Here is a 14,455-nt window from a genome sequence, read left to right as displayed (position 1 = left end):
CCTGCATTGGCAGGCGGACGCGCAACCACTGCGCCACCAGGGAAGCCCTATAAACATTCTTGCACATGTGTACTCATCCACTTGTGCAGAGATTCTCCAGGGCACACACCAGGACTAAAATTACTGGGTAATGTGGCAGTACCAATTCACACTGCCATTCCTCCACAACCTCACCCCCCCTTTGCTATCCTTCTAGTTTCTACTTCCTAATTTTTGCTCATCTGATGCTTGAGAAAGGGTATCTTGTGGTTTTAATGTGCATTTATCTAGTACAAATGAGGATGAATAACTTTTCACACGGTTAAGGGACTACTCATTCTGTGAAATGTCTTAAGTCTCTTATCCATATTCTGTGTTTTTTGGGGGTAATTTTCTTACTGATTTATGGGCACACTTTATATTTTCTGTATGCTAATCCTTTGTCAGATATACATATATATATAAAACAAATAATTTCTCCCAGTTTGGGGCTTTTGTTTTCTTCCTCCTTATGGTATCCTGATGGACAGAAATTCTTAGTTTTAATGAAGTCAAATGTGTCAACCTTTTCCTTTTTGTGTCTTGTTAAGGAATCATCCCTTACCCCAAGCTTATTCTCCTGTATTATCTCTTCGGTGCTCTACACATTTGCCTCTCACCTTTTAGGCTCTGGGTGAGGAGGGTGCTGAGTGTGTTAGGGGAATAGCAAGGAGGCCAGTGTGGCTGGAGTGGAGTAGATGGAGGAGGAGTGAGAGGTGAGGCAGAGTAATGGGAGCAACGTCACATGGGCTTTGAGGTCAAGGGCTCCTACTCTGAGTGAAGTGAGAAGCCAGCGGGGGTAGGGGGGCGGGGGGGAGGGGGGATTCTGAGCAGAGTGACATGATCTGACTTATGTTTCAACAGGTTCCTTCTGGCTACCGTACAGAGAATAGATTTAAGGAGGGGCAAGGGAGGAAGCAGGAGACCAGCTGAGAGACTATTGCTATTAATATAATCCAGCTGAGAGAACATGGTGGCTCGCAGCAGGTGGCAGGCAATAGGGTGGTGAAAAGAGATCAAAGCCTGGCTGTACTTTGAAGGTGAAGGTGACGGGTTTCCTCATAGACCTGATGTAGGTGGAAGAGGAAAGGAAAAAGCAAGGGTTTGGGCCTGAGCAACCAGAAGGTTGGAGTTGCTGCTAACTGAAGCAAGAAAGGCTTCAGAATGAGCAGGCTTTGTGGAGCGTACCAGGAGGTTAGTTTTTGACATGGGAAGACTGAGATGCCTGCTAAATATGCAAATGGGATCCTAAGCAAGCACTTTGATGTCAGGTCTGGGTTCAAGAGAGAGAGAGGTCCAGGCTGGTGATAGAAATTTGAGGGTCATCAGCCTGGAGGTGAAATATTAGGTCCTTAAAATGGATTTGATCCCCCAGGGAGTGAATATGTTTATGAAAGAGAAGGTGAAAGATTGGGCTCTGGGGCCCGCCTACATATAGTGCCAGGGAAATGAGGAACAACCTGCAAAAGAGTCTTTGGAGGAGTAGCCAGAAAGATAAGAGGAAATCCATGCAAGAGGTGAACGTATTTCAAGGAGGAATCAGTCACTGACTGGGTTAAAACAGTGCGAAAGCATTTACAGACTCTGCAGTCAGTCAGCGTATATTGGTGGCAGGTGCTGGTGATTGAAAGAATGATAAGCAAGAAAGCCAGACCGGGAGCTCTCAGTATTGTAGTGGGGACAGGTATGTATTCAAATGAGCGGGACTGTGTAAATGAGCAGCACACCTGTTAGGCCAGGTACAGCCCTGGTACAAAAGCACAGAGGAGGGAGTGAACTGTTGCCCTTTCCGTCCTCCAGGCAATCTCATCTACGTGCACACGTTCAACTCTACACCGTGACTTTAAAAAAAGTTTTTTTCTAAAGGCCAAAAGTAAATATTTCTTTTATTGTTTTATACAGTGTTTGTTTGTATACCAACTTTTTGTTAACTGTTGCTTCTTGTTTCTCCACCTTCCTTTCTTTTTTCTTTTTTTTTAATTTTTACTGGGGTATAACTGACTTACAATGTTGTGTTAGTTTCAGGTGTACAGCAAAGTGAATCTGTTATACAAATACATATATCCACTCTTGTTTAGATTCTTTTCCCATATAGGCTATTACAGAGTACTGAGTGGAGTTCCCTGTGCTGTACAGTAGGTCCTTATTAGTTATCTATTTTATATATAGTGGTATGTATGTATCAATCCCAGTCTTCCAAATGATCCCTCCCCCCGCCTTACCCCTCAGTAACCATAAGTTTATTTTCTATATCTGTAACTCTATTTCAGTTTTATAGATAAGTTCATTTGTAGCCTTTTTTTAGATTCCACATATAAGCGATATCATATGATATTTATCTTTCTCTGTCTGACTTATTTCATTCAGTATGAGAATCTCTAGGTCCATCCGTGTTGCAGCAAATGGCATTATTTTGTTCTTTTTTATGGCTGAGTAATATTCCATTGTATATATGCGCCACATCTTCTTTATCCATTCCTCTATCTATGGACATTTAGGTTACTTCCATGTCTTGGCTATTGAGATAGTGCTATAGTGAACATTGAGGTGCATATATCTTTTCCAGTTATGGTTTTCTCCAGATATATGCCCAGGGTGGGATTGCTGGATCATATGGTAACTATTTTCAGTTTTTTAAGGAACCTCCATACTGTTCTCCATACTGGCTGTACCAGTTTGCATTCCCACCAACAGTGTAGGAGGGTTCCCTTTTCTCCACACCCTCTCCAGCATTTATTGTTTGCAGATTTTTTTTAACATCTTTATTGGGGTATAATTGCTTTACAATGTTGTGTTAGTTTCTGCTGTATAACAAAGTGAACCAGCTATATGTATACATATATCCCCATATCTCCTGCCTTTTGTGTCTCCCTCCCACCCTCCCTATCCCACCCCTCTAGGTGGTCACAAAGCACCGAGCTGATCTCCCTATGCTATGCGGCTGCTTCCCACTAGCTATCTGTTTTACATTTGGTAGTGTATATATGTCCATGCCACTCTCTCACTTCATCCCAGCTTACCCTTCCACCTCCCTGTGTCCTCAAGTCCATTCTCTACATCTGCATCTTTATTCTTGTCCTGCCCTTCTTCGGTTCTTCAGAACCACTTTTTCTTTTTTAGATTCCGTATATATGTGTTAGCATACAGTATTTGTTTTTCTCCTTCTGACTTACTTCACTCTGTATGACAGACTCTAGGTCCATCCACCTCACTACGAATTACTCAATTTCGTTTCTTTTTATGGCTGAGTAATATTCCATTGTATATATGCACCACATCTTCTTTATCCATTCATCTGTCGATGGACACTTAGGTTGCTTCCATGTCCTGGCTACTGTAAATAAAGCTGCAATGAACATTGTGGTACTTGACTCTTTTTGAATTATGGTTTTCTCAGGGTCCTTTTCTCCACACCCTCTCCAGCATTTATTGTTTGTAGATTTTTTCATGATGGCTATTCTGACTGGTGTGAGGTGATACCTCACTGTAGTTTTGATTTGCATTTCTCTAATAATTAGTGATGTTGAGCAGATTTTCATGTGCCTCTTGACCATCTGTATGTCTTTGGAGAAATGTCTATTTAGATCTTCCGCCCATTTTTTGATTGGGTTGTTTGTTTTTTTGACGTTGAGCTGCATGAGCTGTTTATATATTTTGGAGATTAATCCCTTGTTGGTTGTTTCATTTGCAAATATTTTCTCCCATTCTGAGGGTCTTCTTTTCTTTTTGTTTATGGTTTCCTTTGCTGTGCGAAAGCTTTTAAGTTTAATTAGGTCCCATTTGTTTATTTTTGTTTTTATTTTCATTAGGAGGTGGATTGAAAAAGATTTTGTTGCAATTTATGTCAGAAGTGTTCTCCCTATGTTTTCCTCTAAAAGTTTTTTAGTATCCAGCCTTACATTTAGGTCTTTAATCCATTTTGAGTTTATTTTTGTGTATAGTGTTAAGGTGTGTTCTAATTTCATTTTTTTACATGTAACTGTCCAGTTTTCCCAGCATCACTTATTGAAGAGCCTGTCTTTTCTCCATTGTATATTCTTGCCTCCTTTGTCATAGATTAGGTGACCATAAGTGCATGGGTTTATCTCTGGACTTTCTATCCTATACCATTGATCTATATTTCTCCTTTTGTGCCAGTACCATACTGTTTTGATGACTGTAGCTTTGTAGTATAGTCTGAAGTCAGGGAGCCTGATTACTCCAGCTCCGTTTTTCTTTCTCAAGATTGCTTTGGCTATTTGTGGTCTTTTGTGTTTCCATACAAATTGTAAAAATTTTTGGTTCTAATTCTGTGAAAAATGCCATTGGTAATTTGATAGGGATTGCATTGAATCTGTAGATTCCTTTGGGTAGTATAGTCATTTTCACAATATTGATTCTTCCAATCCAAGAACATAGTATGTCTCTCTATCTGTTTGTGTCATCTTTTATTTCTTTCATCAATATCTTATAGCCCCATGACTTTTATCTCAAATCTGTATTTCAGTCCAAACATCTCCCCCAGCTTTCATCACATCCAGCTGCCTCCTAGACCTCTTTACCTGAAAGTTCTGCAGTATGTACCTCACACACACTATATCCAGAATGGAATTTATCATTTCCTTTTTTCTCCCTCTTTCCTTAAAAGCCTACTTTGCAAGCTATCCAAACACATGATAAGGATATGATTACAAAAATAAGCTAGTCCTAGTATAAATATCCCAGAGCCCAGTAATACACACATAAATGAATACAATGGATAAATGAATTTAATACAACATAAAGGTGGCATTAGTAATTAGTGCTGGGATAACCAGTTAGGTACTGATGTTTGGGAAAGGGGAATCATCATGAACCTGAGATGGATTAAAGACTTCAGTGCAAACAAAAAAAAAAAAAAAGAAAGAAAGAAATCATAAAAAACTGAAAGCAAATAAGCATGATTAAATCAGAAATATTTGCATGGACTATTTTCAGTGAAAAACAGTGGACGTGACCTTCACCATGGCCCCTAGATCCCTTAGCCTGTGTTCCATCCCCGTTGTCACCACCACTCCCATCACCAAACCAGAAACCTAAATGTCATTCATTGCTCCTCTCTCTCCATCAGCCCCTCACCCCGCCTTCACTGAGTCCTCCTGGTTTTACCCCTTAGCGTTTCTCTAACCTCCTGTTCCCATCGCCCCTACTGCCTTCCTGTTGCTCATTGCTGCCATGTGTCCCGGTTTTTGAAATAACCTGCTAAAGTTTCCTTCCCTCCAGGATTGTCTTCCATACAGTTGCCAGAGGGATCTTTCTACAACACACATCGGGCCTTCCTAAAATTTCCCAGGGCCTTCCCATTGGCTTCCCTGGTAAAGTTCAAACTCTCATGCAAGGCTCTCAGTGACCCAAACCCTGGGTTCTTTTCAGAGGTGCAGGTACTCCCTGCAGCCCTTCCAGAGAAGCCCACGGGCTGGTCCAACTTGCTGCGGCTTGTGTGATGCAGCAGCATGGAGTCCATCGTGTCACTTTCTAGCACAGCTTCCGCTGCCTCTCTCACCCGCCCCGCCCAGGGCCTGTATCAGGCCGAATTACTGTGAGGCACAGCCTGGGGCCCGTGATGCTTTTAGGGACCCAAGAAAAATTTTTAATTTTAATTTATTTTAAAATCAGGAAAAAATGAATATAATACTAGTGAATCTAGCACGGATTATATTCTTCTTTAAACCAATGAGTCATAAAGTATAATTTTTACCATATTTTAATGGAGGAAGGGGCCCATGAAAGCAGAAGTGCCTACGGCCCATGAAAATTATAATGCAGACCTGATTACATTACCCAAATAAAGCATTTGCAATTTAATCTTTACATCAGGCTCTGCCCTCTGGAGGCCCATGGGCTTCATTCTCACGCTTGTTACCTCATGGACAAGAAGAGTGCTCGACCACCAGATATCGCCTCTTTATTCCTGAAAAATGGATAGAATGCATCCCTCTTGGTTTCGAAGGAGGCACGGGCTTTACCATAAAGCCCATTCAGCAGACCTCTGCATCTGTCTCTCAGCCAGAATGTCACATAGATCACTTAACTGCAAGGGAGGCTGAGGAATCTAGTGGTTAGCATCCCAGCCTGGAAAGTGGAGGAAGAGTATTGAGTGCTGACTGCTCAGGGCATAAAGGCCTCTGATCTGACCCTAGTGCACGCTCCAGACCCATCTTTGGTCACCCCTGGCTCACAAGGGATGCTCAGCCATCTCCCACCATGTGCAGTTCCCCCTCCATCTATACCCTTTCTCACATCCACACCTTTGCCCTTCCTGACGTGCCCCACCCCCACCCCCCCGCCACACTTCATCTTCCTTCAGGAATCCTTCCCTGACTTCTCCTCCCACCACAGCCTCAGTGAGGTGCCCATCCTAGTTATTTTCATAATAACCCAGACACAGTTGCCCCGAGGGACACAGGGATTGACAATTACCTGTTTCTGCACTTTTCTCCTGTTGCCTCGGCAGTGCCCACCACGGTGCCTGGTTCATGCTGAATCTTGGTGAATGCATGATCTCCCCTCACCAGCTCCTCTCCTTTGTTTGCAGGCTCAGACAAGAGTCAGGGCATGTTGGCCTTGTCCATCAGTCCCAATCGGCGATACCTCGCTATCTCCGAGACTGTGCAAGAAAAACCTGTCATCACCATTTATGAATTGTCAGCCGTTCCTTGCCGAAAGCGCAAAGTCCTTAATAATTTTGACTTCCCAGTTCAGAAGTTCATTTGCATGGCTTTTTCTCCAGACTCCAAATACCTCTTGACCCAGACCTCACCTCCAGAGTCAAACCTTGTCTATTGGCTGTGGGAAAAACAGAAAATAATGGCCATCGTTAGAACTGATACCCAGAACAATGCTGTCTACCAGGTACCACCCAGCATGACAAGTATGGTGCAAATTATTAAAAAATAGTACAAGCTGTCCCTCATTGAATGCTTTCTGTGTGTCAGGAATAGTGCTAATTTCTTAAAATGCATTTAAAAATTTGCCTCACAACACCATATAAGGTATGCATAATTATTGTCTCTGTTTTAAAGATGAAGGAACTGAGTCTCCAAGAACTTAGCAGGGCCAGGACTCCCCGACCCCAGGGGCTGTGTTCTTCACTTTGGCCCAGAACTGCTTTCTGGTCCCAGGTCAAGCCCAGAGGCAGTTTGATCACATTTGCTGTCTCTCCCTGGTCCTGGCCTCTTCCGGGCAGCATTGTGAGGCAGTGGGAAGACTTCAGGAAGGTGGTGTGAGGTGGTAGGTCTTTAGGAAGCTGTCCATGAAATCGCACTTACGTGAGGAGCAGGAGTTTCTATCGTGGTTTGAGGGCAAAATGAAGAGGATGTGTCGGGGGGCTGGTTGGGGCCCAAGGAGGCTTTTCTTGGAGCAGTCAACCTGGTCTAGGATCTAGTGCTCAGTTTTCCAAGTCCAAGCACTCAGTTCTGTTCACGTTCAGAGATATTGGCTAGTCAGCGTCTCGGGCACAGACTCCGTTATTCTCACAAGAGTCTGGCTTGTGAACCAGCATGTCACAACCAGAACACACAGCATTTATCCAGTGTTTTTCCTCCCTGGTAACAGAGTCCTTGGGAGATGAAATTCGTAGTCAGAAGGTTGCTTGCTGATCACGGAATCAGAGCAAAGGCAGGTAGAGCCCGAAGATTATTTCACCCAGGTCACAGTAAGGCATGATATGGCATCCTATTCAGAGCAGGGAGCACCTCCTCTCAAATAGATCCAGGAAACATTCATCGGATGCCCGCTCTGAACCCGGCACTGGGGATACAGAGATGAAAAAGCCACAGCCCCACCAGGTGCTCACCATCCACTGGAAGTGACAGGTTGACTGCCCATGACTGCGCATTGGGATGAGGGTAGAGATAAAGGAAGTTTAGTCCCTGACATGTGGTTCCTTCGCCCTGAACAGGGCACATAAACCTGCCAAACCCTCATTTTATGCTTCCAGCTGAGCCTTCATTCCATTTTGCTGGCACAGAGTTTGGTGATTGTCAAGACCTGCTCATCTTGCTTTTTGGCCTTTGTCAGATGACTTTTGAAGGTTTCCTAGGTTAAAGACTCATGGGCTGTACAAATATAATGGATATAGATCTGTCCTCTTGTCAAATATGGTCTTAAAATTATATGATTTAGTGATGTTTAAAGGATCCTATGAGCTACCTGGGATAACTCGTAATTAGTAAAATAGGAAATAATGCCATCAAGTTTAGTTTTATATATCTTTTTCTTTAACTCCTTCCCATTTTACAGGTGAGCTTCAATCCCCAGGATAACACTCAGATTTGTGTCACTGGAAATGGGATGTTTAAGCTTCTCCGTTTTGCTGAGGGAACCCTGAAGCAAACTAATTTTCAGAGGGGAGAACCCCAAAACTATCTCGCCCACACCTGGGTGTCTGATGACAAGATTGTTGTTGGCACTGATACAGGCAGGCTCTTCCTCTTTGAGTCTGGAGATCAACGCTGGGAGACAAGTATCATGGTCAGGGAGCCCACCAGCGAGATGAAGAACCTGGGGGTGATCCAGGAATCCGAGAGGTAACGGCGCCCTCTGGGCAGGAGCTCTTGGAAAAATACACTCATCGTGGTAATAGCATTACACCCAAAACAGCACTCTTTAAAAATCACTCCTATCCCCTCTACCTTAAAAATCAATGCTTTTCATTTTCCCTCTGCCTTCCTAGTGTTCTTCCACATTCAAGCACAAATTTGAAAGTTATGACCGTAACCTAGATACAATCCTTTTTATTTTTATACCTAACCTCATTTTATAAACGTTTTAGTATGACTAGTCTTCAAAACAACAGATTTTCAAAAATATGTTTTCTAATGGCTGCCTAATTTACTGAATCAATTAAATAAATGTCCACCAAGCCCTTGCAGTGTGCAAGGCATCTTGCTAGGTGCTGAGGACTCAGGTCCATAGGACCTTACAACTCAGTGGGAGGCACCAGACCAACAAGGAAGTGCAAGGAAATGTTGTCGGTCAATCTGACAAAGCATATGGGCTAAAGTGGGGGGTCAGGATAGAGCTGTCTATTTTACCTCTACTGCAACCAATAACAGTCGTATCTCACCCATATTGGAAAGTACCATTGTGTGTTCTAGACACTGCCTTAAGCACTTTATATATATCCTCATTTGAGTCTTACCCTAAAAAGTATATATTATTATCATGCCCATTTTATAGATGAGGAAACTGAGGCTCAAAGAGGTTAAGTGCCTCACCCAGTATCACAGCGCTGTTAAATGACTGGTCAGGATTCAAACCCAGACCTGTCTGACCCCAGAGCCTGAGCCCTCAACCACAATGGCACACTGTAGATGCCTCTTCCTCAGTGACTTTGGTTTCACCCATTTTCACCACCCTCCATGCCAATGACGTCTCCTTTTTAATCGTGATTATGTTGAGAACTTCCTAATAAGACCATATGCCCTCCAGTTTTCTGGGTTCACCATCCTTCAGTGGGTCCAGGGCTCCAAGAATAAAGCTCAGACTCCTGAGCCTGGCCCACATGTCCCTGCTGCTCGGACCCTTCTTTACATCTGCAGCATCAGCTCTTTCCTCTGTCTACCGCACATGCTTTGTGTACTCTCCTGCTTCTGGGCTTGGTCTGCCCCCACCCCGACCCCACTCCCCTGGACATAGACACATGCCTGACATAGTCCTCTTTGTCCTTCACATCTCAGCTGGGAACTCTCAGCCTCTGCTCATCTCAGATAGGTGGTCCTCCTCTGTAACTGTCCTCAGAAAACCCTTGTTAGCTGCTGACTGGATGCTCCCATCCTACTCAGCTGCCCTTAACAGTCCTTATCACATGCCCCCTAGACCATCATCTTCTCAGGGCAGGAACTGTGTCAACTTATTTACCATTGTTTCACAGAGCTGTTAACACAGCATAACTCCAGTAAATGTTATATGAATGAATAAATGAATGAAAACGTGTGAATGAATGAAAGAGAAACAATGGAAGGAAGGGAGGAAGGAGAAGGGAGGCAGGGAGGAAATGGAAACCTGGATTCAAATCTCAGCTCTTGGGACTTCCCTGGTGGTCTAGTGGTTAGGACTCCACGCTTCCACTGCAGGGGGCACAGGTTCGATCCCTGGTCGGGGAACTAAGATCCCACATGCCTTGCATCGTGGCCAAAACAAAAAACAAAAAACAAAAACCAAGTCTCAGCGCTTCCCCTTACTAATTTTGTGATCTTGGAAACAACCCCTCTGAGCCACATTTTTCCAAACAACAAAATGAATATGATAATAACAATGAAAACAGTGACCACACAGGTTTGCGAGACTTCCACATAAATGCATAACCTTCCATCTTCCAAGGAGCTCGGGGAGCATTCCCAGCCAAAGGGGAGCATTTGGGCTGTGGGAAGGGGGCTCACACTGGTTTCTTCCACACCCAAGGACAGCCCTTCTTTCTCATCCCTAGCAGGATTCATCTCCTTGGAATTGTCTCTGTTATCTTTACATGCTGTCTTCTTTTCCAGCCTGATCGAATTTCCAACAATCACCTCCCCAGTCCCTTCCTACGAGCAGGTCATGATGGCCAGCAGCCACCACCAGCTCTCCCTGCCCCAGGTGTCTGCCATCGCAGCCTATTCCAAGGGATTTGCCTGCTCTGCTGGGCCAGGGAGAGTTCTACTGTTTGAGAAGATGGAAGAGAAGGAGTTTTACCGTGAGAGCAGGGAAATCCGGGTAAGGAGGGGAGGAAGAAGCAATACTGGGGTCCAACTGGCATTTGTTCTCTGGCAGCAGAGCACTGACAGGGCGTCTGATGAGGGGAGAGGGGCTGAGGGCTGAGCCATTTGTCCTGAGGGGAGTTTTAGGATGGGTTGGACAGAATTGGGGTATAGAATTAGGGAGATCCGGATCTGACTCCTGGGAGAGAGCTTTGGCAAATTCTATTTTCTCTTTGAAGTTCAGTATTCCCATAATGTATATTGATATTTAATGTCAAGAAAACTACCTGGTACACAGCAAGCATTCAGTAAATATTTGGGGAATAAGTGATACAAACTGTTGTGGAGAGAGAGCTTATCTGGTTGGGGAAGAACCAGGAAGGCTTCAAGGTGTTTGAGGATATTCTTTGAGGAAGCGTCGTAGAGGGTGGATAACATTTGACAGGAAGAAACAGATCAGGAATTCCTGGTGAAAGGAACAAAATTAAGCAAAGGCACCACTGACAGGGAGCAGGTGGTGTGTTTGTGAGACATCTGTTGCCCAGTGGAGGGGCCTGAAGTCACTTGAAGGGAAAGAGAGGAGCTAAGTCTGGTGAAAGATGGCAAAGCCGGCCTGAGGAGTGTGTTTGTAAATCGGCAGGCATCCTGTTTTCAGAGAAGAAGCATTATGCTTCAGAAAAGTAATCTGCCTGTGATGCATGGTGCGGGCGATTTGGGGGAATTGGATATGAAGTGGTTAAATACACAATGAATGAGTTAGACTTGACTCTGAGGTTTACTGGCTGAGTGACTTCACATGAGTTGCTGAATCTAGCAAACCTGTGTCTCTCTGTTAAGGAAATAGCCTATCCCTTGTGGTTATTGAAAGGATTAAACGACATCTGTGTAATCACTTATGCAGTGCCTGTGCTTAATAAATGATACTAGTTATTATTGGCACCGTTAGGAATCAGTTCTGAGGCTTTTTTGTTACTGAAGCGAAAAGGCAGTGAGGTCTAGGATCACAGCAGTGGGAAGCAGAGAGAGCCTTTGTGAAGGTTAAGTCTGTAGGACGTTCCCTGAGCAGATGCGGGAGGCCAGAGATAAGGAGCTCTCAGGAAGATGTCCAGGCTCTGTGCTGGATGCTGGGAAAGGATGCCACGGCACGAAAACTGGAGGTGAGAGCAAGGTGGGTGGGGACTCCGGGGGACCACTGTGAGTTTAGTTTGCCTATAAAGCAGGTCATTCTTTTGTGTGTTTATTCATTTAACAAATATTTATTGAGTGTTTACTATGTGCCAGGCTCTATGCTCGGGGCTGGGATACAGATGAGAAGTAACCACACTAAGACTTGCCCTTAGAGCTCAGTCAACAAGTAAACAAACAAATATGAACAGATTGTTGGCTGAGATCAATTCTGTGAAGAAAATAAAGCCAGGAAAGGACAGGGTGCGAGAGGGGCTTCTTTTCTAGAGAGAGTGACCTGGGGAGGCCTCGCTGAGGAATGTTGACATTTGACCAGAGACAAGGATAAAGTGAAGCAGTTGGATATGTGGTTTAGACCTTGGGAGTGAGATCAATGTATCCACCACACACACACCCATAGTGCTTGGCTTGTATCTTGGCACATAGTCAGTGCTTTATTTTCACTATTTTAAGTATTTATTATTGTAATTACTTTACTACTATTGTTTTCACTGAACCCTTATATTAGGTAAAATCACTGAGAGAGAAAATATAGAGCCAAAAAGAGAACTGAGGACAAAACTTAGCATTTCCTAATTTCAAGACTGAGACAGGATGAGAATCCAGCAGGGCACTGAGAAGGTGTTGTCCTTCACTCATTCAGTCAACAAACGTCCATCATGCAGCTATCACGGGCCAGGCTCTGTGGTGTGGCCTGCGGTGGGTGAATCAGACATGGGCACTTCCCTCGTGGACCTCACTGTCTGGGGGAGGACCATGAGGCCACACCGCGCAGTCACTGAGCGCCTGCTATGTGTCAGGCACTTCTCCAAGCACCAGGAGACAGATGTGGGAACAGACACGGTCCTCGGTCTGCGGGCTCCCATTCTACTTTACACAGTGTGATGCGTGTGACAGCAGAGGGAACCCCGGGTGCTGTGGGCACATTGAGGGAACATCAGGGCCCACTCAGCCCAGGGTGGTCAGGGAGGGCTTCCCAGAGCCCTTGCTGTTCTGGCGAGGCAGGGAGAGTAGACTTCATGAGGACGGGTTAGGAGGTACATAGGAAGACAGGACTCCAGGCAGGGGCAGGGCAGCACAGGAGGCCAGGGCCTTCTAGGGAGGAAGTTGCCAAGGTCACTGCTGCAGGCTGTAGAAAAGCCTAGAAGATGAGGGCTGAGGAGGGGCATCAGGCTTTGGTGATGTTTATGAGAACAGTTTTAGTAAATGATGCGGAGGAAGCCACATTATAAGGAATTAAGAACTGAGTGGGTGGTAGGGAAGTGGAGATGGTACGTGCAGAACAGACTTTCAATAAGTTTGGTTGTTAGTAGAAGGAGAGAAATAGCAGGGAAAAGGAAATCTAGTTTCATAATGTCCACTAGGAACTCCCGGCCCCCTGAGACCGCTGCAGGAGCTGTGTGACCCCTTCTCTTCTCTCTGCCCTGTCACCCACTCCACGTGGCAGAAGGGCTGCCACCTTCCCCTCCACTGCCCTGGAGCACACACTGTGTACCTGGTGCAGGTGGGCGCCCACACTGGCCTCCCAACCGCTGGGCGAGAGTCGGGGTTAGACTAACGCTGGTTGTGAGGGGGGATCTCAAACTGAGACGTACAGATGGATCAGTTTCACCTGTGCTGCCACTAATCACTTAAAGGTGAGTAGGAAACCCACAGAAACGGAGGCCCCTCAAGCCCTCCCTTCTCCACATCTGAGGAGGATCCAGGAAGCACGGTCAGGAGTCTATGAGCTACAGTATCTGAGAGAATCTGAAAGCCCGAGGACACCTGACAATGTGAGGGCACTGCTGACCGCTGTTCTGTGTCTTGGGCAGATTCCTGTGGACCCACGGAGCAATGACCCGAGTCAGTCAGACAAACAGGACGTGCTCTGCATGTGCTTCAGCCCCTCCGAGGAAACGCTGATCGCCAGCACCAGCAAGAACCAGCTCTACAGCATCACCATGTCCCTGACGGAGATCAGCAAGGTGAGTCTCCCAGCAGCGCTGCCTTCCAGCCCGGGGACTGGTCACCATGTGGGAAGATTTAATCCAATTCCTGAGTGTAGGCTCACTCACCACTTCATAACAGAGCAAAAGAAACTCAGATTTCAAGTTGTCCCTGTAAGGAGCGCTCCGATACCCTGGGCGGCCGGGGGAGGGGTGCCCGGGAATGTGATTGCTGCAGCCTCTTTGGAGAACACCCTGGAGACCTCTGTCCGATTTAAATTGTACCTGTCTTTAACCCAGCAAGCAAGTGGACTTCAGGTATTTAATGTACGGCTATACCTGCTTCTGTGCACAGAGATGTATATATGTAAAGGTTTATCATTGCTTTTCGTTTTTAAATAACAAAGAAAGCCAGTATGAATACACTGCAGACATTGCAACAAAAAAGCCGTATTAAAGATAAAAATAATCACCTTGTACTTTTAAAAGTTTCACTTCGTCAAGCAGACATTAGTTTTAAATTTGTATGCACCTAGGGGCTTCCCTGGTGGCGCAGTGGTTGAGAGTCCGCCTGCCGATGCAGGGGACACGGGTTCGTGCCCCGGTCCAGGAAGATCCCACATGCCA

At 45.2% G+C, this 14,455-nt stretch overlaps 1 protein-coding gene across 1 annotated transcript in view; it reads left to right on the top strand.

The window, feature by feature from the left end:
- CFAP57 (cilia and flagella associated protein 57) overlaps positions 1 to 14,455 on the top strand; it is a 77,886-nt gene that overhangs the window by 1,383 nt on the left and 62,048 nt on the right. Inside the window, 4 exon segments of the mRNA XM_024125300.1 lie at positions 6,572 to 6,888; positions 8,278 to 8,564; positions 10,524 to 10,731; positions 13,715 to 13,867. Coding sequence (XP_023981068.1) covers positions 6,572 to 6,888; positions 8,278 to 8,564; positions 10,524 to 10,731; positions 13,715 to 13,867 — 965 coding nt within the window.

This window comes from Physeter macrocephalus, chromosome 3, assembly GCF_002837175.3.
Source record: "Physeter macrocephalus isolate SW-GA chromosome 3, ASM283717v5, whole genome shotgun sequence".
NCBI lineage: Eukaryota > Metazoa > Chordata > Mammalia > Artiodactyla > Physeteridae > Physeter > Physeter macrocephalus.
This window is presented reverse-complemented; position numbering and strand designations above follow the sequence as displayed.